We start from the raw sequence: 26856 nt of genomic DNA, 5'->3' as shown, positions 1-26856 counted from the left end.
GTTCAGGTTAGTGAGGAAATGAAAGAACGTCAGTTCATTACTTATAATTTCATTTCAGACACAAATATTTATTTCTCCATGTGGTATTTCTATACCAAACTTGATTAAGAAACCAAGTAAAAATTAAATATCCTTCAAAAATAATTCCCACTGAGGATACTCTGTAAGCTCTTATAAAAGCTGAACTCCAAAAACATTTTCCACATGATGATTGAGTCCAGTAAAGTGAGGCATTGATACATATATAAAGTGAAAAATGTTCCATTTGTTTTTACTTTTTTCATAAGACTCAGCAAATCACTACTAGTACTACCTTATGGTCACGTTACCTAATATAATCACTGCATAATTCCTGTACGTCAAAAGCCTCTTCAAATTAATATTTTTAATTACATATTAAAAAGGAAATAACTACAACATGAAGCCCTCTCAAAGGTTTTTAATGTCTACATCCATTATACATTCCTGAGTTCTATTTACCTTACTAACAGTTTTCTCTTAAAGAATTCTCATTAATTGGCCAGGCATGCTTCTTATCCCCGCCTTTGAAGAAATCATTATTCCTCTCCCCCAAATTGCTGGTTTTTCTCTAAACACCCAGCTTACTATCATTAATATTACTGGCTTCCGTTTCCCAGCATGAAGATTTACAAGTCTCTAATTCTTAAGAAGGACCTCCCTGGTGGCTCAGAAGATAAAGCGTCTGCAATGCAGGAAACCGGGGTTCGACCCCTGGATTGGGAAGATCCTCTGGAGAAGGAAATGGCAACCCACTCCAATTCCTAAGACACCTTTTGATGTTCTTCTTAAGAATGATATAGGTCAGTCTAATTGTAACGGATCACCACAATTTGGCTAAAAGTAACCCAATTTGTTTTCACTGTAAAGTGAATGTCAGCTGAGGCCAATAGCTTCTCTAAATATATATTAGGATTCTATAACCCTGATTTAAAAAGAGAATCTAATATTCTTTTTAAAATCCCCCAATCAATCCAGAGGGGCGGGGTGGGGCAGGAGATGGGAGGGAGGTTCAAAAGGGAGAGGATATATGTATACCTATGGCTGACTCATGTTGAGGTTTGACAGAAAACAACAAAATTCTGTAAGGCAATTAATCTTCAATAAAAAAAAGTTTTTAAATCCCCCATTAAGTAAAAACAATTAACAACTAATAATTGACTTTTCCTTGTTAAAAACAATGATTTTCATATTTTTTGTACCAAGCATCTCTCCTGGTAAAAATAAAATAAAAAGTGGGCACATGCTTCCAATATATGTAGAATTACTTATATGTTTAACCATACTTATTATGGTGAAACATATAGAACACAAAGACAAAGAACCTAGCGGGGGGAAAACCTAATTATAAATAGCATTTTCTTCCTATCTCCCAAGAGATTATCTCAAGCATCCTCTGGTATGCATATACCTCATCCACACTTTATTTTTTGGCATTCTTTTTTACTGTGTTAAAATTCACATAATAAAGATTCACATTTTAACCATTTTAAATCATACAATCAAGCGACATTTAGTACAGTCACAATGTTGTGCAATCATCAGCTGCTAACAACCATTAACCTGCTTTTTATCCCTATGAATTTACTTATTCTAGATATTTCACATAAACAAAATCATACAATATGTGATCTGTTGTGTCTGGCTTCTTTCACTTAGACTGTTTCCAAAATTCATCCATGCTGTAATACATAAAAGTACTTCATTCCTTTTTACAGATGAGCAGTTAAGTATTTCATTGTCTTGATAAAACTAATTTTTTTATCCATTCATCACTTTATGGACATCTGAGTTTTATCTACCTTCTTCCTACAGTGAAGAGTGCTGTCATGAACATCTGTTTAAGTTTTTTATTTGAACACCTGTTCTTAAGAATTCTTTTCAGTATATTTTTAAAAATAGAACTGCTGGATCATATGGTAATTTTATGTTTAATATATCAACGAACTGCCACAAAGATTGCTACAGCAGTGCATCGTTTTATTCTACAGTCCCACTAGCAATGTAGGAGGGGGGTTCCCATAACCCATTTTATAGGCACCTAACTAATCAAGAATACAATTTGACCCCAAACACCAAATGGTCTATAATGAGCATGATGTTTTGACCGCCTATATAGCCCACCAACCTCTTTTCTAAAACATATCCTTGCACAAATAAAACGCCAGCATAGACTGCCTCCAGCTCCACCACAACCCTCCACAGTAATTCCACCCCTGACCACTGAGAATTTTGCCAGGGACAGAAACCTGACTCAGCAGAGTCCATCTACTGAAGAGTCAATAACCAGTTTCTCTTTAGAGAATGTTAAGAAGCAGGTCTGCAGAAGAAAGATCTTATAGTGTGGGGACCAGGACAAACACAGTGGGAAGTCACTGCCATTTGCAAAATAAAATTATGGGAGAAAGAAGACAAAATTGTATGCCAAAAAAAATCATTCATAAAAAAAAAAAAAAAAAAAATCATTCATAAAGAGAAAAACCCACAGTCTGTACTGCACAAACAGAAGCAGAGGTAAGAGAGTATACTATTGAATATTGACAGTTATAATCCCATGAGGTATGGTTAGACTTTATGTTCTCACCCTGGATATTCATAAGACTGTCTACTATTTATTCAAAATAAATTCTTTTTTATTTGACATACTTTGAATGGATTTCTGATTCCTGAAGCCAACAAGGTTTTACTAAAACAAGCTCTGACTACCTTGACTTTATTTTCCTCTGTAGTTTTAAATAACTTAGAGGTTTCTTATTAATTATGGACTTTAATACTTTGTATTCAAATTATTAAACTCAAAGTATTCAATACTTTGATTCAATTTGTATCAAATTGAATACCTTTTGAAGAATCATACAAAGGCTTTCACAGGACATTTTAAAAAGAATGTGTCATTCTTTTTAATTCCTAATTTTATAACCTTTCAAATAATGTTTTTTTCCCCCTCTCTAAAGACTCCAGGTTTCTTGTGGTAGTAAACTTGAAGATATTTCAGCTTGTTCTTAGTACCTGTTTTCCTAAATCCAAAGAATTCTTGAGTTTTCCCTCTTAAATAGGAAGCTGAATGCAGTTGTATTGTGGTCAATATTATAAAAGTTCCTCAATCAACTAGGAAACTACCCATTCTAAGAAATAATCCACTATAACCATCTAAAAAGTTCTAATTCTATTCTGGAATTGCAAATACACTGAACTTTCAAATAACTGAGACAAGCTAGAATTTCAAATTCTTAACAGGCAACACACCTCAAATATAAGCAAACTGCCTATCTGTTAAGATATCTGATCATTTCACAACAACTTCAAAGGCAAGGATATGTCTTGTCATATTTATTTCTAGTATCTACTCAAAATTATTAGTTTGTACAGAGAAAGTTGGATAATACCATCTGATAAATATCTTCAAATAATAAGACAGAAACACATAGACCAGGACACATATTTTCTTTCAAGTCATTCAATTCAATAGACAACACCAACCAAATTCTCATCATTCCATATGCCTTTCAAAGCCTACTGGCAAAACTCTAGATTGTAAAAATACATCTGAAGCCATATAAAACATTCTGATCATACCAAACTTGTAAGTCTGTTTTATAATACAATGACTTCCTATCTTTCGGTCTGGTGTTAAAAACTGAGCTTACTTTTTTTACATGGCCATGTAGAAACATTATTTTAACCAAGCACTTTGGTCAACCATTCCTGATCATGAGACACGCCCTTTAACTTCCCACACCCTGCCATTATCTTTGCCCAATTTCTAAGTTTAGTGAACTATGTGAATGATTTTTATGTAGGTTATTCATTTTTTCTTTTGAAAATTTAAAGTTTAGATTTAAGTAAAAACAGGGAAATCACTAGTATTCATAAATTCAGAATCTTCAAAGTCAAATTAATGGTATAAAAAAATTTGTATGAAAAGCATGCCAAATTTTTCTCTGACATTTTCAAACTGGATAGCCTTGAAATTTCAATGATACCTCAATCAACAAGAAACCCATGGATCCCACAAAGAGCATGAGGTTTACTGCATGGTACATGTTTACAGGAAACAATTTCCTATGAGAGAGTTCACAAAGAGTAATTAATCAGTCATGGGAAGATAGGAAAGATTTCACAGAGAATATGATATCTAAAACTGAGACAACCTTCTCCCTTTGCAGACAGAGCAAAGAAGGTAACCAGGAAAATGGAAATAATAGTGAACTAGAGCAGCCATTAGGCAAAGAAGACAGGGACATTCATTTAAGAAACTGACCATTAATTTCTGTTTTCTCATTGTTAGTGTATAGGAATGCAAGGGATTTCTGTGTGTTAATTTTATATCCTGCAACTTTACTATATTCGTTGATTAGCCCTAGTAATTTTCTGGTAGAGTCTTTAGGGTTTTCTATGTAGAGGATCATGTCATTTGCAAACAGCAAGAGTTTCACTTCTTCTTTTCCCATCTGGATTCCTTTTACTTATTTTTCTGCTCTGATTGCTGTGGCCAAAACTTCCAAAACTATGCTGAATAGTAGTGGTGAGAGTGGGCACTCTTGTCTTGTACCTGATTTTAGGGGAAATGCTTTCAATTTTTCACCAACTCCTGCAGCTCAATTTCAGAAAAATAAATGACCCAATCAAAAAATGGGCCAAAGAACTAAACAGACATTTCTCCAAAGAAGACATACAGATGGCTAACAAACACATGAAAAGATGCTCAACATCACTCATTATCAGAGAAATGCAAATCAAAACCACAATGAGGTACCATTACACGCCAGTCAGGATGGCTGCTATCCAAAAGTCTACAAACAATAAATGCTGGAGAGGGTGTGGAGAAAAGGGAACCCTCTTACACTGTTGGTGGGAATGCAAACTAGTACAGCCACTATGGAGAACAGTGTGGAGATTTCTTAAAAAACTGGAAATAGAACTGTCATATGACCCAGCAATCCCACTGCTGGGCATACACACCGAAGAAACCAGACCTGAAAGAGACATGTGCACCCCAATGTTCATTGCAGCACTGTTTATAACAGCCAGGACATGGAAGCAACCTAGATGCCCATCAGCAGATGAATGGATAAGGAAGCTGTGGTACATATACACCATGGAATATTACTCAGCCATTAAAAAGAATTCATTTGAATCAGTTCTAATGAGATGGATGAAACTGGAGCCCATTATACAGAGTGAAGTAAGCCAGAAAGATAAAGAACATTACAGCATACTAACACATATATATGTAATTTATAAAGATGGTAATGATAACCCTATATGCAAAACAGAAAAAGAGACACAGATGTACAGAACAGACTTTTGGACTCTGTGGGAAAAGGCGAGGGTGGGGTGTTTCGAGAGAACAGCATCGAAACATGTATATTATCTACGGTGAAACAGATCACCAGCCCAGGTTGGATGCATGAGACAAGTGCTCAGGGCTGGTGCACTGGAAAGACCCAGAAGGATCGGGTAGAGAGGGAGGTGGGGGGGGGGGGGATAGGGATGGGGAATACATGTAAATCCATGGCTGATTCATGTCAATGTATGACAAGACCCACTACAATGTTGTAGAGTGATTAGCCTCCAACTAATAAAAATAAATGAAAAAAAAAAAAAAAGAAATTTAAACTGAGAAAATTTCAAAAAAAAGAAAAAAAGAAAGAAAGTGACCATTAATAACAAACAAATAAAGCTGACTCCACACTGGTGGGAGAGAAAACTATGGTGAAGAATAATTGAAGAAAAATGTGAGTACATTTTCCATACTAAATGAAAGACCCTACCAACTAAGTAAAAAGATGGTGTTGAACATTGAGTATGTGTGGAGGAAGCAATGGTTAAATTCAACTTCAGACATGTTCCACTGAGTTATTGTGAAAAATGCAAATGGTATCTTATAAATGGTCCAAAGTTCAAGAATAATCTGACTGGAGATACAAATTTGAAAATCTATCAATATATAGATGGTAATTTCACAGCAATGAGAATGCTCAGAGACAGCATGCAAAAGAAGAAGAAAAGTAAACAACTAAAGCCTGAGCAGGGCCAAAAGTAAGGGGAAAGGCAGAAAAAGAGAATTCAAAATCATATATGTATATATATATATATATGTATATATGTATATACACACACACACATGTATACACATATATGACAGACATATGTGAAACAACAGAATTACAGAAATCAAATCATGTCAATTTTACAGATGAGAAAACTGACTACTATAGAAGTTAAAGACATTTACCCAGTTCCATACTACCAGTTTAAAATGGTAATGGAAGGGGATTGGAGCACTCCTCAGATCGAGTTTAACCTCTCCAAATAATTTACAAATAAAAAAAGCTTTAAATACTGAGATTTTAATTTTAAATGACTTAACATTTTTAAAACACAAACATTTGGAATTCCCTGCCAGTCACATGGTTAAGACGCCATGTTTCCAGATCTCACATGCTATGAAGCACAGTCAAAAATAATATAAAATAAAAAATAATAAAAAATAAAAATATAAATATCACCTGTCTGGTAAGCTTTACAAAAAAACTCTAGTTATGACATAAAATATTATATTTGCTGACTTTAACTGACTCTTCACATTCATTTATGTTTTGAAGTTTATTAAGAAGATACTTTAGGTTCTGATTTCAATCTTTTTTCACTCATACTTCCTACCCTCATTGCCAATAAGCTACCAGGATGACGCTTTCCCCCTAATGAAAGTTTAAACATAGCAAAATAATTTATGCTCTTAAACATTCTGAGACTTATTCTTTAAAATATGATCAAAATACTCTTAAAAATTAAGAGGAAGGATAACATGAGACAAGTGAAAAGTAGCAAAGAAAAAAAGAGCTGAGTCAGTTTTTCAACTTAAACAATAAAAATTACAATACCACGAAAAACCAATTTCTGAAAAATATTCTACATTTAATTTTATTTCAGAAAAAAAAATATACAGAAACTGGATTAAATTGATGGTCATAAAAAAGGCACCCTGGTTTTCTGAAAGTAAGTATTAGTTGCTCAGTCATGTCCAACTCTTTGAGACCCCATGGACTGTAGCCCTCCAGGCTCCTCTGTCCATGGGATTTCTCAGGCAAGAATACTGGAATAAGTTGCCCCATTGCCTTCTCCAGGGGTTCTTCCCAACCCAGGGATCGAACCCTAGTCTTCCAAATTGCAGGTAGATTCTTTAAATGTCTGAGCCACCGAGGAAGCCCTGGTTTTCTGAAAATATAATACAAAAAGTTTGGTCCAGCAAAAAAATCTGAAATGTCTAAGAAAAATAGTTAACTAAAATCCAGATATATTACATTATTCCTTAATTATTTACAGTTACCATTCTAAACCTAGTAAACAATGTTTCGCGTGTTCTTGGATGTCACTTTCTCTTCTACCCATTCTCCTGAGCTATATCTGAACCAGAAGCCCACTTCTTTACTTCTGCTTCAACCATAACAACACCTCATCAACACAACTAAAACATTGTCAAGTTTCTTTTACCTTCCTTCTTCAAACTGTTATTACTCCAATTTCTCTCATACAAGCTTCTTAGAAAAAGTTCCTTAAACTAATTAATCATATAGCTAACAACTAGCCCTCACTGTCAAAGGAGCATCAACAAAAAATAACTTTCAGGGACTTGTCCAGTGGTTAAGAATCAGCCTTACAATGCAGGAGACATGGGTTTGATTCCTGGTCAGAGAACTAAGATCCCACATGCCACAGGGCAACTAAGCCCACGTGTCAGAAGATCCTGTGTGCCACAACTAAGATCCAATGTTGCCAAATAAACACATAAATAAATTTTTAATTTCTAAATGGTCAAACTGTAGGCTTGGGGTGAAGGTCGTAAGAAGAAAAGATACCTAATGCATGTGCTGTGCTCTGCTTAGCTGTTCAGTCGTGTCTGACTCTTTGCAAACCCATGGACTGTAGCCCTCCAGGCTCCTCTGTCCATGGAATTCTCCTGGCAAGAATACTGGAGTAGGTTGCCATTTCCTTCTCCAGGGGATCTTCTCAACCCAGGGATCGAACCCAGGTCTTCTGCACTGCATGCGGATTCTTTACCATCTGAGCCACTAGGGAAGGACCTAATGCATATTAAAATTAAATCAGAGACTTTCAGGACAGAGTAGCTAACACTGAATACCCTTCTGCTATACATAACTAGAAAACTGGAGAAAACATAGAAATAATTAGACAATGGGCAATAGGCAGTGCAGAATCACGACCTGTGAGAGAGGGCAAACAAAGGGGCTAATTTAAAGCCCTAGGATCACACTCACTTTCTACATGGAGGCATCATGAGTGAGGCATCATGGAACAAGATGGGATCTTGATGAGCAAAAAGATAAGAAAATACAGTTTGGGCAAACTAAGGCAGCTGGAATTTGTGGGACAGAGTACCAAAGAAGAAGCAAAACAGAAAAAGATGCAACACAGAAACCTAGAGTCTTTGGCCGAACATAAAGCTGCTCATATAAAATATGATATTCCATAGGACCAAGCAAAGAGTAACTACCAATGTTTTCACAAGGCTAGAGTCAATTAGGGTTTCAACTAGCCAGAGGAAAGACCTTTTTTAAATGAGACACCTGGAAGGCCATAACATAGAAGTGAGGCTAAACTTGATCTTGAGCATGGGTTACCCTGAACTTCCCCCTAACAGAGCTAAAAGCATATAAGCCTATTAAGATCAGTCTTATCATCAAGAAAACTACCTGCCTGTCAGATCAAATTTCAATACTTTTTAAAGAAAGAGAACAAAATCCAGACCCTCAACAACAATACAATATTACTAGACACATGAAAATAAAATCATGACACACTATAGAGAATTCTGTCTACTGAGAGAACCATGAACAAATTATTCAATCTCCTCTAACCACCTGACAAATTTCCTCTCATTAAAATCAGAAATTAAAGAGACAAGTAGAAGCAGCTTTCCGTCATAATGAAAAGGAAATGTGGTAGATACATTCCACTGATGAAAGAAGGAGGTATTGATGTTTGACAGAAAACAACAAAATTCTGTAAAGCAATTATCCTTCTATTAAAAAATAAGTTAATTTTTTTAAAAAAAGAAAGAGGGAGGAGTGGGGAGGAGAAATAGAAAGGTCACAAAACAGATCTTCCCACTTATTACTATACGTTATAATACCTGATGACAAATCACAGATACAGTATACAAGGTATAGGCTACTAATATGTAAAAATACAACATCTTCAGTCTACTATAAAAATTACAAAAATAAAGCTCTTGCAACTAAAAGCTAAGATTCAATTAGTCTCAAATAAATGATAATTACTTTAGATGGGTTTCATTACTATTGACTACTGTCATATACAAAGAAACAACTATTATTTATTCAAATTTTAGATACCTGGTAACCTACATAGGACACAGCCTCCAAATCAGAAGACGCAAACAAGAAAATACACAATTTTTTTAAAAAATTAACTAATGATTATTTACTCATTCGAAAAGAAACTGCTTAGTCTCTCTGTTAACAATCATGAGACAATTCTGATAAGCTTGGTTATTCTTATTTCCAAGTTTAAAGAAAGCTAAAAACAGCCAAAATGAATGGAAAGCTGAGCTACCAGAGGAAAGTACCATCGCAACACAAGTGATTAATGAAAGTCAACAAAAATTTAAAAAAGAAGAAAAGCATAGGAAGCCAGAGAAATTAGAAAAGAACAATGAAAAGAAACCATGTTATAAAAACATTAAAAAGCAAAGAAGCCCAAATCATTTAACCTAAGTGAAAACAGACCTATTCTGGCAGTGATGCCAGAAAAAGTATTACCACATAACCTCTGTCAGCAAAGATGACCCTAAATCAAAAAGAACAGATTAAATAATATTTGAGTACAAATATACTTGAATTATAGGCAGATAATTACTTTTAGATACCATTGACATTAGTTGAAATAAAAGATGTTGGTATTCAAAGGAAAAGACAAAGAATTCACTGAGTATCTAGCTAGTCAATGGCTTACTCCACTTACGACTGAAATAATTTATACTGAGGACAGTTATCTCCCTTCTCCTATCAATCTTTGTGTCACACTACTGTCCCATTTTGGCTCTTATAGTTCATAGCCTTTTCCCACGAGTTTTCCCTCGTAACTTTTGACTTACACCTAATTGCACTCTAAACCACCCGCCACAAGTTAACTTTTGCAAATTATCCAAATCCTCTATGTAAAATCAAGTTGCAGCCCTTGTTTTATTTCCCCAGTAGCTGGTAGCTTTCCTTCACAGACACACTAACAAAATGTTCTTCAAAACAACGAACATGAAAGCATTTCATTCAATGAACAGGTTACTTACCTATAAAGCTGATTCTCTGATAAGTAAAACCAAATAATTATGATATATTATGGAGCTTAAATTTAGGCTAACAAATTCTGAAAACTGAGTATCCCAGATCTGTTTCACGAGTATTCTCAACCTAGAAACCCCCAAAGTCCATGGGATAAATCTTTATTAGATGAGGAAACCAAGTGTAGGTCAGGCTGTCAATTAAAAGACTGAAGTTCTAACCTCATTTCTCCCTAGAATTCATCATACTTTAAATAAATAACCTAAAAACTTTAACTATGAGTTAGGAAATAGAGACTGTATACTGCCACCTATGCTGTCTACTTCCAAGTTGTTGTGGCTGTCAAATGAGAAACTAGATGGAATTACTTTACAAAATATGAAACACAGTACAAATGTAAAATTATTTTATGCAGGGCAGGATGACAACTCTAGTGCTTTCTAAGCAAAATCCATCCTTATTCTTGGGAGTTTTCTGGCCCTTCAAGAGAAATTACTTTGACAAACAACAAAAGTAATGTCAAAGAAAGTAGTGAATCTAGAAGAACTCATGAGAATTTTCCTGTGTAGCTTCTGAAACTGATGAAATATCAATTGATTCTTTATAAGCACTGTGCAACAGTAGGACATATCATAATTATTTAGTACATTAATGTTTTTAGAGAAGCAAGTTTGAAACTGTAATTCTTGTAATATTAATATAATTTAAAAATGATTCTGACCTGGAGACTACATGAGCAATACTTAGAAGAGCAAAAACTGTTCTACTCTTACACTTTAAAATTATCTAGAAACTTAAAAATAAATATTAGCAATATTATCAGTAAGCTAAATCTTTTCTAAGACCTCAAAAAATCTAGAAACCCTAAATCTGATCTTTACCTCTATCTGTTGATAAAAGCATACATGAAGCTAACCAAGGCCCTTCAAATACAATTTTACTTAAGTATTCTTGTATTGATACAATGAGAATTGAGAAGCAACTGACCAAAATCACATTTTCATTTGAAAATTTATTTTCCAGTGAATTGGAAGGAAATCTCTAAACATTAAAGCTCAGGACCATTTGAAACTATCACAACACTGTTAATCACTATACTCCAATATAAAATAAAAAGCTTAAAAAATAAAGGCCAGGACCTAAAATCTTACATATCTACTCTCCATAGGACCAGAATTTTGAAATTTAGATGTCAGTTTCAGTGCTTCTGATTCAACATCAGCAAAAGATCAATTACCCAAAAGAGCAATCCACAGGTAAGCACGTGATCTCAGTCTGGTTATTTAGGCCAAAAAGAGGATCATTAGGTATTATCTGCCACTAGACTCTATCAACCTTGAAGTGAGAGTGTCTTGAGATAAAGTACGTTTCTTTTTGATCTTCTATCCCCTAATCTTTAAGGCATATTCTAGTAAAATAATCCACAGCTGGAATCATGCCAGAGAAGAAATACTCTTTAGTCTCTTGCTCACAGTGGAGTTCTCCATTTGAAAAAATAAATATATAAAAGCACCTATGGGCTTATGTGCTGGAGAAGAGGGATGGCATCTAGGGAGGAAACAGGGCAAGCACCCAAAACATCTGCATTTATGGCCCAATTGCCATGAAGAGGGTCTAAGTCTAGGACTTAGACATACAATACCTTTTCAAACATTTACAAGTGACTAATGACCCTATATGTGATACCCTTGCAAACAAGATAAATTATAGGATGAATGCTAAAAGTTTGTTAATTAATTAATATTAATTCAGAAAACTGCAACTTGAATAAATAAGAGTTATGGCCTCCTGGCTCCAGACAAAGAACTAGATCACACTCCGTGTCTTCTATTCATAATATATTTTCGAAAATGGCTATCAGGAAGTCCTCACTCCCTACCAGTGGAGTCTGCATGTGCAGGAGGACAGTAATCCATCTATCCCCAGTGTCTTTTTTTTCTTTCCCCAAAGTATCTTTTAACAACATTTTCCAACCGCCAGAAATTTACTTGAGAACTCGAAGTATTTGACAGGTATCGTGATGCTATTTTAACAATGACAATTTGGGTAAAAAGAGTCAAAACCAAAATATTTAATCTAACCATCTCTTGATTCTAGATAAAAAGCACAGGAATAGGGATTTTAATGAAAGAGATTACATATGATATGATCAAGCATCACCTCCCAATTTTCCTTAGATTATCTTTAACCAAGATGTTAATCAAGATGCTCCCTCTCCATCTCACTTCTCCTGATTTGCTTCCTTTGGGGGAAAAGAGTTAAAACTAAAGTGTCAAGAGGTGCTATTTTCAAAAGATCTGGGAAAAGGCAAAAAAGCTAGAAGGAATGATTTCTTTTGCCCAAAATCATCCAACAAGGCACTAATTTAACTTGAAAACACTGTCCTAATAGAGCAACTATCCTCCAAATTCCAAAGGACTCTCTATCTTAAGCAACCCATGAAACCGTATTGCTCTCATTTTCACAGGTTTAAGAGTATGCACCTCACTCTTCAAATATTATGGCCACTATCTTTAGATAATTGTTTTTATAGGAACATCATTCTTCAGAATCACTAGAAGAGCATGTACCAAAAAAGTAACAATGTTTCAAAGGGAAAATACTTTCCATCTTAATAACCAGCTAAACCTTATGAGAGTAACTTTTTTAGCAAAGACACAATAAAAAGCAAAAAATAGAATTAATAGGTATCATTTTGAAAGTATGCATACTTCCTGAGCTCTTGGTATTTCCACAAGACATATACTCTGTTTCCTAGTGCCTGCAGAAAAACAACTCTACTTTTGAAAACTGATACATGTGTACTAACGGCAAGAACTCAACTCACCTCAAATTGAAAAAAACTTCACTTAATGAATTGTTTTTTCACCTCACAATGGACTTCAAACATTTCAGGTACATGAAAATGCTAATAGTTCCACAAAATAAGTAAAATGCTCAGACAAAATGTTCTATTAAACACAATATTAAAATGCTATTTATAAAGAAAACATAAGGAAATTTTCAGAAAAGAGATCTATGCTAAAAGACTACCATGTTCTCAAATACAAATCTGAACTATTTATAAGGCATGGTAAAAGATTATTATATTCTACAAGCAGGATTTGATCCTTTGATTCAATATATAGCAGACTCTGACAACTGACAGAACAAAAATATTAAAAAGGTTCCTCAAATAAGTACTTTTACACAGTCTAGATAATCTGGTTGTGATAATAATTCAAAAGACTATTCTGGAGAAGTAAAACTGATTAACTCATATTTAAGTCTGTCTTTTACTGCTGCTGATCATATTTATGATAAGCACTTTTGTTAACTGTTCCTTTCCTGATTTAGACAAAGTTAGCTCCAATTCCTTTTGTGTTACTGCCCAGAATACTGCATAGAAAATCTAAGCAAAACTGTGATAAATCTGGACAGTGAATTCTTCATTTTAAAAAGTACCTTTATGACAAAGTTGAGAACAAACAGTATTTTAAGATAGTCTCCCTATAATTTAGAATTAGGAAAAATCTTTCTCAAACGCTTTATGTAAACTATAGAGTAGACTGACTCTTGCTAATAAGCCAATTACAAGATACCATTAGCTGTCACAGTACTAACAGTAATACTTCTCTACACCACAAAAGTCAATGATGATGCATAAAGCACATTTTTTAAATCAAAAGTTTTAACTGGAAATTGTAAGTAACTAAGATAAATGTAGATTTGTAGCCTGACAGATTTGCCTTATTTGGATGATGTCTATGTACTCATTCATTATTCTACATTATATGGAAGGCATATATAATTCATAATGCTCTATAACTATAAATCAAAGTGTACTGGGATAACTAAAGAGGTTTCCATTTTATAAATTAACTCAAATGATAAAAAACTTATTAAAAAGTAAAACACTATCAACCATGTTTCCACATGTCTAACTGAGATGTGTGAAATCTCAAAACTAGGAAATCACACCACCATTAAGAAGACTAATAAGGCTGGATTTTAGTCTCTCTTTTTTTTGAAGATTTTTTAAGAGCTGGGAATATAATTGTGTGAAACCCAAAATTTCAGTTAAAAGCATTAATTTTAGCTATAATAAAAATGCTACAGACATTTACGAACAGACACTGGAAACTTAGGGAATAATAAACAAAGCAGAATTCATGGTTACCATATTTACACATACTCTTTGTTGTGTTTCAGTGCCACATGATCTGATTCAAAGTAATAAACATCAGGGTCATCATCTTCCTCTTCCGTAATGTGCGGATTGGCACTCTCTTTGGCAGATGGCAAATGTCCAATATTGAGTCTTGCCTCTGAGGATGGCTTACTTAGTCCTTCACTCCCGTAATTTTCAGAGTCACAACATACGCCTTTTTCACTGTGAGAAACTTCACCAGGATTTGTGAGAGACTCACTTATATTATCACTAACAGTTGCATTTGTTTCACTGGGATTGAGATTATTCTCCTCAAATTGTCCATTTTCTCTGCAAGGAGAACTGTTTTTAGTGGGACTACCTCTCGTAGGGGCTGCCCTTCGTGGTGAAGTTCTCAGAGTATACCGATGTTCTTGAGGTTCTGATAAAGACATCATTTGAGTCGAAACACAGTCTAGAACAGAAGATGGTTCTGGTTCTCCGGAGACTGGCATACTCTCAAGACTTGTGTCCAGGGCATTATTGGTGCTCTCATTACACTGCTCCTTTGAGGCACTGCTATCTCCCACCACATCTACTTCCTCCTCAGAATCCCTTAAAGATGAATGAATTTCAGAAAAGGGGCCTGTAGCTGGCTCGGTAGTCAGCTGATTAACATGTTCCACAGGCAGGCAGGCAGTTACTACTTTGTGGTCCTCCAACTTGACCTGCACTTCTGAATCTGTGCAAGGCACGTTATGGTTTATATAACCGTCTTCCTTCCTACTATCAAGGAACACTGAAGCGTGGGTATCCGAATCCCCATTTTCAGCTACTGATTTCTCCTGCAACACATAGGAACCAGTGCTATTTTGTTTAGTGTTCCCATCAGGCTGACAGTCATCACAGTTTATAACAGCTGAATCACTGTCATCAACACCATTGACAGCCAAATAGCCTGTGATTTCTTCAACTACTGTAGAATCAAGTGGCCCTTCCTCACTTACATTCACCTTTTTAATTTCCCTTTTCTCACAATCATCCAGTATAAGACATCGACAAGCTCGTTTAGTCCCTTGAAACTCTGCATCATTGTCCACTACTGTACTCCTCTGTTCTACTGACTCCTTGTCTGATTTTACAGGTGAATCTTCTTCTGAACTGTTTGGTGCTTCAGATCTAAGACAACGCTTAATTCTTTTTAAAACTGGTGAAACAGGTTCTGTTTGCCTTCTCTCACAATTTTCTACAGCCTGCCTTTCTATGTTATCTTTTTCTGAAGAAAGAAGTCCTCTTTTCCTAGGGCTTACCCATGACTCTCGAGTACTCTGCTGTTTTATATCAGTAGTTCTTCCATTATTATTTCCTTTCTGAATTTGCACAGGCTCTGGTCTCTTCTTTGGTGATCTTGATCGTACTTGAGAGTGAGAAGAGATTTCTTCAGGATGAGCAATGCTACGATTCCTTAAAGTTCTACCACAAAAAGATTCATCCAAGCCGTTTAACCCCACTGTTGATCTTGTAACACGAGTAGATCGGGAAGCAGCCATACTATGGCAAGTCCCTACAATACGGTCATCATGATCCACTCATTGGGAAACCTTCAAAAACGTAAACAAAATAATGAGAAAAAGGTAATAGTTAATATCCTAAAACAAAAGTATAAAACTATAACTTTTTAATCCAGGTATAGCCAATATTAATAAATAATGTGATATAATTTATTTTATTAACATTTCCAAAAGTGTTAATAATAGCTAACAATTATAAGGCATGTAATATGTTTCAGGGATCTCTATGCTTTAAATACGTTAACTCACGTAAGTCTAACAGCAATTAGAATAAGTACTTATTGAGACTTCCCTGGTGGTCCAGGGGCTAAGACTCTGCACTCCCAAAGCAGGGGGCCCAGGTTCAATCCCTGGTCAGGGAACTAGACCCCACATGCAACTAAAACCTGGTGGAGCCAAAGAAAGAAAGAGAAAGTGTTTATTACCACTCCTACTTCATATATGAGGAGACTGAAGCACATACAGTTTAAGTAATATGTCAAAAACCATGCAGCTAGTAAACTGCAGGCAGGGCTCTAGATTCCATGCTCTTAACCTTTCTCGCTGTGTATCTGTTTCTCAGATATTCAGGAGCAAAAGGCCCAGAAAGATCTCTCTCAAAGACAGGACTTCATCTTGGTTATTAAAATAAGAATCTCAAATTTATATACCAGCTATCACATAAACTATCCTAATCACTTGTCATGTTTTCTCAAAACATTTCTGGGAGGTAAAAAGATAGGCTCTGCTCTTTCTAATTCACTCTTACTAAAACGAGTTTCAGGTCAAATCTTTTGATAACGAACTACATGGTATCTAAAAAATTTGGATTGCAGCAGAATTTTCTGTAACTAAGCAGATGGATAGAAATCATAACACTAGCTTGTACTGAATACTTGCTAAGAGCAATACAGAGCAAAGTCAAGATACCCTAGTCTCTAGAAGTAGAACTATAAATTAGCAAGTGGAAGGAAGTATTCTACAGACGATAGAAGAAAAAGGAAAGCAGCACACCTGCCAAACATACACTACATCGAAGAATCAAGAACACACATATAACCCATTTTTTCCCTCTTTGAACTCCTGAGTATATGTGTATCTCACAGTATTAATGCACACTGAGGATATGAGCAGGTTCATGTGGATGTTCTGCTGTTTCTATTGATATAATACAAACGAGCAGGAAATAGAAAATTGCCCTGTTTTATCCATCTCAATAAACTGAGTGATTTAGTGATTATTTTCCAAGGTTCTCCCAACAAGCAGAATAAAGGAGCTATTAAGAATCCAAGTCTCCATTTTTCTGCACCTCTTCTGTATGGCCTTCAAAACCAACTTTGTCACTTCACTGCCTAACTTCGAATGGAGTTCAGGATGGACAGAAAAAGAAGCCAGTAATGGATGTAGAACACAGCTGCCCAGGACCTTTTTCCTCCTCCCTTTTGCCGGCCTTCCCACAGGTTCACTCTCCTTTAACTCTCCAAACGCCATTCCAGCCCCTCTCCCCACAAATCAAATACAATCTCTCCTTTGCCTCAACTTAGAAGTATAACAGTTGGAAAGGTTATTAGGAACTACAGATACAGCAACATGCTACCACATACAAAAAAAGAGCAACTGTCTTCTCGTTCCTGCCTGCTGATAAAGCGAAGAAGTATCCTGTAAAATACATAAGTTGGTTGAATTTAATTTTGTTTCAGAGTATGGTATACTTCTAAATTTTTAATTAATAATTTTCTTTAATCTTGTAAAAGAAGATTACAAGATGACTCAAAAAATTGGACCTGGGATTAAAGTATGAAAATTTGTTCTAGAGAATTCCATAGCAATCATGTGAACAATAAACATGGAACATCAATCAGAACTTTATGTTTTTTAAAACGAATTTTTACTGTTTTGGGACTCATTTAGTCAGACCTCATGTATAATTCTCTTTAGTTAAAATCTTATTATCAAGATTACAGTCTCTCTTTATTCACAGGTAATAAACACTGAATGATCCATAAATATCTACTTTTAATTACAAATAATTTAAGTTAAACTTCAAATGATGTTTCAAAACAGCACAAACTAAAAAATATTAAAATCAATGTATTTGCTCCATGTACCCAAATCTGGAGCTTTCAAATTTGAAGATTATAGATTTTTAAATATTAAATACCTGTGTAAATATAACAAAGAAAACATAATACTTTAATTTCATAAACTTTATTTATAAAATCTAATGCAAGTATCTTTAATGCAAATTTGATTATATTCATGATTTATGGTTCAAAAATAATATTGGCAATAGTAATATTTTATAAACACACACACAAAAAACTGTTCATCTTTATTTTTTAAAATATGGATGCCAATCAAGGGCATAAAAAACTTCAAATGATTCTGTAATAGGCATTCCTAGCCCTTTCCACACCTATCCAAATTGAAAGCAAAATTTCTGCCTTATCATTATCAATGAAACAATTCCATTATTAGTAGTAACCAAAACTACTAACAAATATATATATATATCATTATAAAAGACCAACTATGATGATAATGAGGGCCTATTTTATTTCTTTACCACTCCAGTAATCAAAACACTTACAAACATGAAATATTAAAGACTGTTTTCATTTCTTTTGTTCCCTCAAAATCTTTTTATTCCATCCACAACTACAATGAAGTCCAAGTTTTAGAGTTCTCAAACCTTATGCTATTGGGCCACATTTAAAGCAAAACTGCTTTGTGACATGAACCCTTGGGCTACTTCAAACTCTTGCAACTCAGAGTGTTGACCTAAACACCTGACACTAACACAACACTGTAAATGAACTATACTCTAATAAAATGTCTTTTAAAATATAGAGCATTTTACACAGAAATCTAGTGATTCATGTTTACTGTCCTTAAAGTAAAGTATAAAAGTCTTAAAAAACAAAAAACAGAGTGGCCTGAGAATTAGCACCATGGGCATCTACTGGAAGCTTGTTAGAAATGCAGAACATCAGGCCCTGCCCTAGACCTTATCATTAATCAGATTCCCAGGTAATTAAATGTCTGTTAGATTAAGATGCACTGCCTTAGACCACTGCATCAGACAGTAGTCTGTTAAAATATACCAAGTTTCAAACTAAATTAGGCCATTTATCCTTTAGTTATTTGATCCTAATAAAAACTTACAAATAAAACCATGATCACTTTGGCTAAGGAAGCACTAAGTAGAGGATTATAAAAATCTCTTGCCTAAAATTAACATATTGCATGTACTTAAGATATTAAGTTGATTAAAATTCTGAAGATTAAATGAAATTTTAACATTCTTCCCTCTAACGATTTTTTCTTCTGTGTTAACCTTTTTCTTCATTATCTTTTCTATTTTTGACTAAGAATTTATAAAGACACGTATTTTCTATAGTTCTCTGATAAACTTGAGTGGAAATTCAATTACTAAATAGAGATTAACAATGCTCTGATTATCTCAACCAAGTCTCAATATTGTTTTGCTATGCGTTGCAAAGTATTATAGACTAAACCATAGACTAAACTCATTTTAGCTGCATAACACAAGAGTTACTAAAAAAATTCAGTGAAGAGGTTTGGAGTACAAATATTTCTGCCAAAAATTAAGCTGCTAAAGGAAAAGAAACTCATTTACAAAGTATCTCAGAAAATACCCTGTTAGTTAACCAAATAGTTGACATGGTGAAAACATTAGCCAGTACCCAAGTGGAACTGGAAATTTAATCACTCTAGTTTTAGAATTAAGGGAAACTGTTAGTTAAAAGATTCATAAAGACAAAATCCAATTTAGCAACTAGAATGAAGTTTCTCCTATGTTATCCACAAACTGACAAATACGGCATTTTCTACATTAGAAGGAAGAGAATATAATTGATCACTAGAATTTCTCTCTTCCCCACCCTTATAAGTTTTCATCCCATTGCAGGATATATCTAAGGAGGACAGTCAATTAAATTTTAGCCTGTTCATTCATATTAAGTCCCAAATCCTACCTACAATTTCACATATCTCACCCATTTATTTACTGTTGAACCACCCTCTCCCAAATTTGAATCTACTTATAGAATCTAATTATAGGATTCTCAAATCTAATTATGGGATTCTGAAACACTCTGAAACAGTATCAGCTTTGTTTCAGATAATAAATTTCCAGCCCCTGTGATCACATCTGTATAACTGCTTCAATAAGAACTGAAAGGAAATTAAAATGCTCCACCTAATGAAACACTACTCTAGCTATCACCTTTACTTAAGAGAAAGAAATCTCAAAAGCACTACCTATAAGCTTTTGTTCCACTATCATTACTGAAGTAGAACAGCTGATTTTGGGAATTGAGGGACTGGCAATCCTTTATTAACATCAATATTCTAGCTGATAGTTATTTAGTTCTATTAACTGAACAATTTTTAGGAAACTGGTCATGATATCATGCAGACAAACCAAAGTGAAAGGCTATAAGAGCAAGAACAATGGGAAATGTCACCAAAGATTCCTTTTCTATTTGTCTAGAACAGGAACAGGAACTGTTTAATAATGGTGTAGGAACTATCCTTGTCATACAATTCTCTTAAGACAAATTTCTTCAGCTGACTAATTACCACCATTATATACAATGTCAAAAGTATCTATAAGGTTGAAAGAAGGAGAGTGAGACCTGGGGATGTACCTATGCAATTCAACTTAAGGTTCTTAATATTAGTCTCTTTGAAGCCTGGGAACTCTATTACATACTATCCTGACCTCTTGTTTAAAAAGATCTCTTCTTTCTTCCCCTTTCAGAGAAACAGAGAAAGAGATAGGCGTCGACAAACACAGATACAGACAGAGGTGAATATATATATATACACTTAAAAAGACAAGTGGGGAGAAAGAGAAGTCAAGGAATCGCATACTGCCCAATACCTCAAGTACTGAAAGGTATAATGCTTTAGAGATTCTTATGTACTTTGAGTCATTTCATGTATCCCTTGTTGGGAAAATATTTCATTCCTACCCAATTCCCTATAGCTCCACATTCCTATGAATAGCTACCCAGACTGCACAATTTTCCACGCACCAAAGGAAGTACATAAAAATAACAAGTCTCCTCTCCTTAAATACAAGCAAATAAACAAACTATAGTTGTCTTCACTACTGCAAAACTAAATAACTTACCTGTACAACCAAAGATCTATCATTGTGGAAATATTATCTCTTTTCCTTATATCCTGAAGGAGTTGAAGCTATGATCTAGAATAGAGCTTAAGCATCAGGGTTTCAGACTCTCAGCTTCAGCCATGGAGAATACTAGAACTTCCTAAATTCCTTTCTTTAAAATAAAATAATAAAAAAAAAGAATTAAAGAAGCAAATTAACTTATGCTAACAGATTTTATAACACTTTGGTAATTCTCATTAACTTTGTAGCCTCAGAGATATCAAGAAACTGGAAAAGGATTTTTAGAAACTAATAAAAACAAACCAAAAAGAGTTTGAAATATACTAAATCTTTACAACTCAATATTATTTTGAGTCAAAATGTGACTCAGTTCTTTTTTAGAGTCTAAGGCAATATTGTCCTAAGATGGCCCAAAGACTGCCCTTTATAAGATTTCTCATACAGAATATATAATCTCTTACTCTTATTCTAGAGACCTTCCCAAAGATTGGCTTTCAAGTATTTAAAACTGAGGACTGAACAACAAAAATAATTTAGGTTATGTACAACAAAGAATCAACCAAATCGTCTATATATACATGATAATTGTGATGAAGTGTAACAGGACTTTACAAAGGGAAATTTTTTATAAGGGGAAATTTCTATTATTTTTAGCATATGGATTTTCAACAAAAACAATAAGGATTTTCTGGCTCTGGTACCCAGTAGACCAGATATTTTAATTAGCCTAACTACAATGCATTTCTTGGACAGTCTGATTAATTATAGTTTTACTTTATAATAATGTATTACGATATCCTTTTCAGAGGAGCTGGCTAAATGGGTTATTATGAGTGCCCATTTGAAAATAAGGAGGAACACCAGGAAAAAGACTGGCAATGTTTATGATGGAAACTGTCACTTTATTGTAAACATAAAACTAGATATTCTAAAAGTGACAGTATTTTTGCTAAAGGATTGCAATTGAAAACACAAAAAAATTTTTAAGTTTTAAAAATAAAAAACTGATGCAATTATCAAGCTTTGTAAACTATCAACAGATAGCAAAAATAAATAAGAGCACAGTTTCAGTCAATAAGACTGGAATAAGGCTAATATTTAATATCGCTAGATGCAACCTCTCCCAGATATGCCTTGCAAATTCTTGAAAAGCACAAAGCAGGAAAATAGTCTAAATAAAATTATTTAATACTACATTAAAGAATGTTCTAAATTAACATGAGGAGGGTACACAGTGAAAAATGGGCCTGTAAAAAAGTAACCCTTAACTTGAAACTTCACTCTTCTTGTAACACATTCCAGCTGCCAACTCCTTTGTACTCAACCCTGAAATCCTTTCACAGACATGGTAACGCACTGCATTGTATGGTGTGTGGTGATGGTAGCAATCAACAGAACCAAAGAAGATCCACCATTTAGGATGTGTCTCTGAGTATTCCCTAGCACGCCCATTTCAGTACTCTTTCCAGTTCCAACCAGTCAGGTTACTATCCTATTTGGATAGGGACTGCTGTAGAAACATCATCCATTATGATGTTTGCCAGGCAAGATCTGCAACTGTTATTTTCACAGAACTGATACTTACAGCTGAGTCCTACCAGTATTAAGATAAACAGGGTCATGCAGATGGTTAGGCAGATTAGGCTTCTGAAAAACCTAATACACTGAAAAAGAAATTACTTCAGTCAATTACTCGTACTAACTAAAGCACACTTGGCCTTAAGATTATATTTTTTTCTTACCTTTCTTTAAAGTGTTTCACCTAGTGTTTGATTTCCAAGCGTCTGCATTTATCTGTCATCACTGTTAATGTCCATCTTACATTGAGACTTCAGGTATTAATTATTTATATGGTTGAACTAGCACAACTTGATATCTGTGAAGGAAAACCACAATATAGTCACTATGGGTGTGTTATTATTTGCAAATTTGTGCATAAAACTGACAGTATTTTCTAAACACACAGCACACTGTATTTTTAAATAAATTTCACAAATAATTCTTTTTATTTCACTATAAAATGTTACTTTAACAGACCAAAAGGATTTCTTAATTCTCTTATAAATGCTTCTCACAGTGCCCACATAAAATATTTCAAAATTTCATTCTACACTAAAATTTGTATCAGTTTTAGAACTTAAGATTCCTTCTCTGACTACCAATATAAATATGCCTCACTTGCCACAAGTCTGTAATTTCTCAGATATTAATAGAAAAGTACTTTTTTGTGTTTTACAATAATATTAGGGAATAAATCTAGAAAGCTTAAGAATGCAGTAAAAAATATCATGACTTTCCCTAAACATGACTTTAAAACATTTGTTTTCTTTTAAGCTAATATTTTTGTACTGGTTAGATTATTCCTCTGTGACTAATTTGTTCCTGTTATTTTTTTTTTTTTTTTACTTTTTTTCCCCCCATTTATTTTTATTAGTTGGAGGCTAATTACTTTACAATATTGTAGTGGTTTTTGCCATACATTGACATGAATCAGCCACGGATTTACATGTGTTCCCCATCCCGATCCCCGCTCCCGCCTGTTCCTGTTATTTTGACTATAAGTAGGAAATAAATGTGACAGAATAAGTGAAGAAATAAATCAAGATATAGCTATGCAAATGTTCCTTACATGTAAGCTTCTTAAAAATATATCCTTGGTTATAGGTTACACATGAGAAACATATCAAAGTGCTTACAATGATAATGAAAAGCATTATATAAAACTTTAAGTCATTTCTGCCCATTTACTAGTGAAAAAATAAGCTTAAAACTGTCATATATTTCTCAGAATTTAACAGTGGCATTCTAAAATGATTCAGCATAGTTTACCATTCCAAATTCCTATATAATAAAAAGTAAAAATCTACACAGAAAATGCAGATGGCCTGTTTTGTGTATAAAATTTGTTACTGGAGATGTTCACTAAAATACAGTAGAAAATTATAAAATAAAATACACAATGTCAATTATATCTCAACTTTTTTAATTGGAGAAACAGAATAATAGAGTAGATAGTGATTAAGAAATACTAATATCTATCCTCAAACACTTCATTTCTATTCCATTTGTGTTTTGTTTGGTTTTTTTAACTGCACAGATGGCTTGTGGGATCCTTGTTCCCCAACCAGGGATCAACCAGAGGTCCCCTGCAGTGAAAGCGCAGAGTCCTCACCACTGGACCACCAGGGAATTTCCTCATTTGTTTTCAAATGTTAAAAAACACATTAGGTAAAGTCACACAAAAAATTAATACACATCTAAGTATTCCTAAATTTAAAAGTTGATATAAATGATATAAATGCTCTTGTAACAATGAATTAAACTAGTCAAAACTCTTCTTACATTCCCTACACTACCCAGCAGTCTTCATTTCATTCATTGTGCATTTCAAATTTAAGATTCTGCACAAAACTATATGCTTTCGGAGCAGGTAAACTATTAAGAATTGCAACAAGCTACCATAATTTTAAATTATTTAAGTATAGCAACTTGCTCCAGAAGTTTAAAAAGGTTAGCTATTCTGTCCTTTTAAAAGCATACAAAATAGAAAACAAACCATTTAAATCCAATTCCTAAGGGCTTATTTATGCCTTTCCACAGAGCTTTGCTTGTGTTCACGTACTAACAAAATTCATTGACTATTCAAGAATTCCAAAACCAAATCCAAAAACCAATCCTGACTGAAAAGAATTACTTTTCCTACTATTTGCAGTCTAACACTAGTACTACTGTGTTAAACAGATTACAGTGTCTCAGATTCACAGCACATGTGAAATCACTTCAAAAGACTACAAAAAAAACTCACTAGAAAATGTATCAGTTCCATTGACATAGCAAAGTTATATGCCACACACTTACTATAAAAGTAAAACTGTGACATCTAGGCTAAATGCAATCTAAATTATAAAACAATAATTTTTTTTTTTTTTTTTACTTTTCTAAGACCTTCGGGAAAAAACTCAGAACAAAGGTTACAACACAAACTCATATTTGGCATCCAGTTCTTCAGTTATTGGAGAAGGCAATGGCACCCCCACTCCAGTACTCTTGCCTGCAGAGTCCCATGGACGGAGGAGCCTGGTAGGCTACAGTCCATGGGTTCTCGAAGAGTCGGACACGACAGAGCGACTTCACTTCACTTTTCACTTTTCTTCAGTTATAATCGAAAATACTAAACACACACACTACACTTTAAATTATTTTAAAAGAAAACAGAGAGAGACAGTCAAAGCTGGTTGTAAAAAGCATGAAGATAATGGTCGACATAAATACTTTTCCTAAACAATTAAGTGTATCATCATTACTTGCTACAGAGTTGAACCGAATTTTCACTTGGTACAAAGTATAATCAGGAAGATCACAACAACCAGGCTCCCTCAATTGTTTAGAACCAGAGGTTCAATGTGTTGGATGCCTCCTACAGGTTTTAGAGATAAGCATATTTCACAGGCAACATAAAGGAAGTATAAAGAGCATCAGATTTGGTGGAAGGAGACACAAACATGATTCTCTACCTACCAACAATAGTAAACTGTTTGATCATGAGAAAACCACACTGCCCTTCTGCATTTCATCCATAAAACAGGAGACATAACACCTGCCCACTACATTTCAGGGCTACTGTGAAGTTCAGTAAGTTTATGCCTGCAAAGTACTGTAGAATGTTGGTTTTTGAAATTTTTTATACTGTTTTCCAAACTTTAGATTCAGCAGTTCTGGACATGGCAAGCATGCTGCTAAGTCACTTCAGTCATGTCCAACTCTGTGCAACCCCATCCCTGGGATTCTCCAGGCAAGAACACTGGAGTTGGTTGCCATTTCCTTCTCTAATACATAAAAGTGAAAAGTGAAAGTGAAGTTGCTCAGTCATGTCCGACTCTTCGCGACCCCACGGACTGCAGCCTACCAGGCTCCTCCGTCCATGGGATTTTCCAGGCAAGAGTACTGGAGTGGGGTGCCACTGCCTTCTCCGATGGCAAGCATAAATATTTTTAATTAACTACTTTAGGTCATTCCAGTGCAGGGGTTCCCCCAAAGATGAGGCTCAAACTTTGAAAAAATTCCATCACTTTCTTCTGAAGAAATTTTAATGCTTGTAAAGCATTACCCTAGGGATTTAATGCAAATTTCTAAGCCTCATCCTTAGAACTTCAGATTCAGTGAAGTTGGGGCAGGGCACAGAATCCTCATTTTTATCACACTCACTGTAGGTGACTGAGACGTAAACAGCTCATGACCCACACTTCTACAAAACCTAAAGCAGATTATTCCCCTTGTACATTTCTCAAATCTAATTTCAATAAATTTCAAATTTCCCCACCTCTAGTGTCATGAAGTTATGACCAACCTAGACAGCATATTAAAAAGCAGAGACATTACTTTGTCAACAAAGGTCCGTCTAGTCAAGGCTATGGTTTTTCCAGTAGTCATATACGGATGTGAGAGTTGGACTATGAAAAAAGCTGAGCGCTGAAAAATTGATGCTTTTGAACTGTGATGTTGGAGAAGACTCTTGAGAGTCCGTTGGACTGCAAGGAGATCCAACCAGTCCATCCTAAAGGAGATCAGTCCTGGGTGTTCACTGGAAGGACTGATGCTGAAGCTGAAACTCCAATACTTTGGCCACCTGATGTGAAGAGCTGACTCATTTGAAAAGACCCTGATGCTGGG

At 34.6% G+C, this 26856-nt stretch overlaps 1 protein-coding gene across 4 annotated transcripts in view; it reads right to left on the bottom strand.

The window, feature by feature from the left end:
* ZZZ3 (zinc finger ZZ-type containing 3) overlaps positions 1 to 26856 on the bottom strand; it is a 118158-nt gene that overhangs the window by 49088 nt on the left and 42214 nt on the right. For 2 of the 4 annotated variants that reach the window (XM_043878029.1, XM_043878027.1), the window contains exons 2-5: positions 22929 to 23062; positions 22772 to 22850; positions 21184 to 21337; positions 14518 to 16073 (exon numbers count right to left, since the gene is read on the bottom strand). In XM_043878029.1, coding sequence (XP_043733964.1) covers positions 14518 to 16022 — 1505 coding nt within the window. In that variant the 5' untranslated portion in view covers positions 16023 to 16073; positions 21184 to 21337; positions 22772 to 22850; positions 22929 to 23062. The remainder of the gene's footprint in view (positions 1 to 14517; positions 16074 to 21183; positions 21338 to 22771; positions 22851 to 22928; positions 23063 to 26856) is intronic. The other 2 variants (XM_043878028.1, XM_043878030.1) reach the window with 2 other exon arrangements.

The sequence above is a fragment of the Cervus elaphus genome, chromosome 20, assembly GCF_910594005.1.
Source record: "Cervus elaphus chromosome 20, mCerEla1.1, whole genome shotgun sequence".
NCBI lineage: Eukaryota > Metazoa > Chordata > Mammalia > Artiodactyla > Cervidae > Cervus > Cervus elaphus.
The sequence above is the reverse complement of the archived record's forward strand: the minus strand, read 5'-3'. Positions and strand labels throughout refer to the sequence as shown.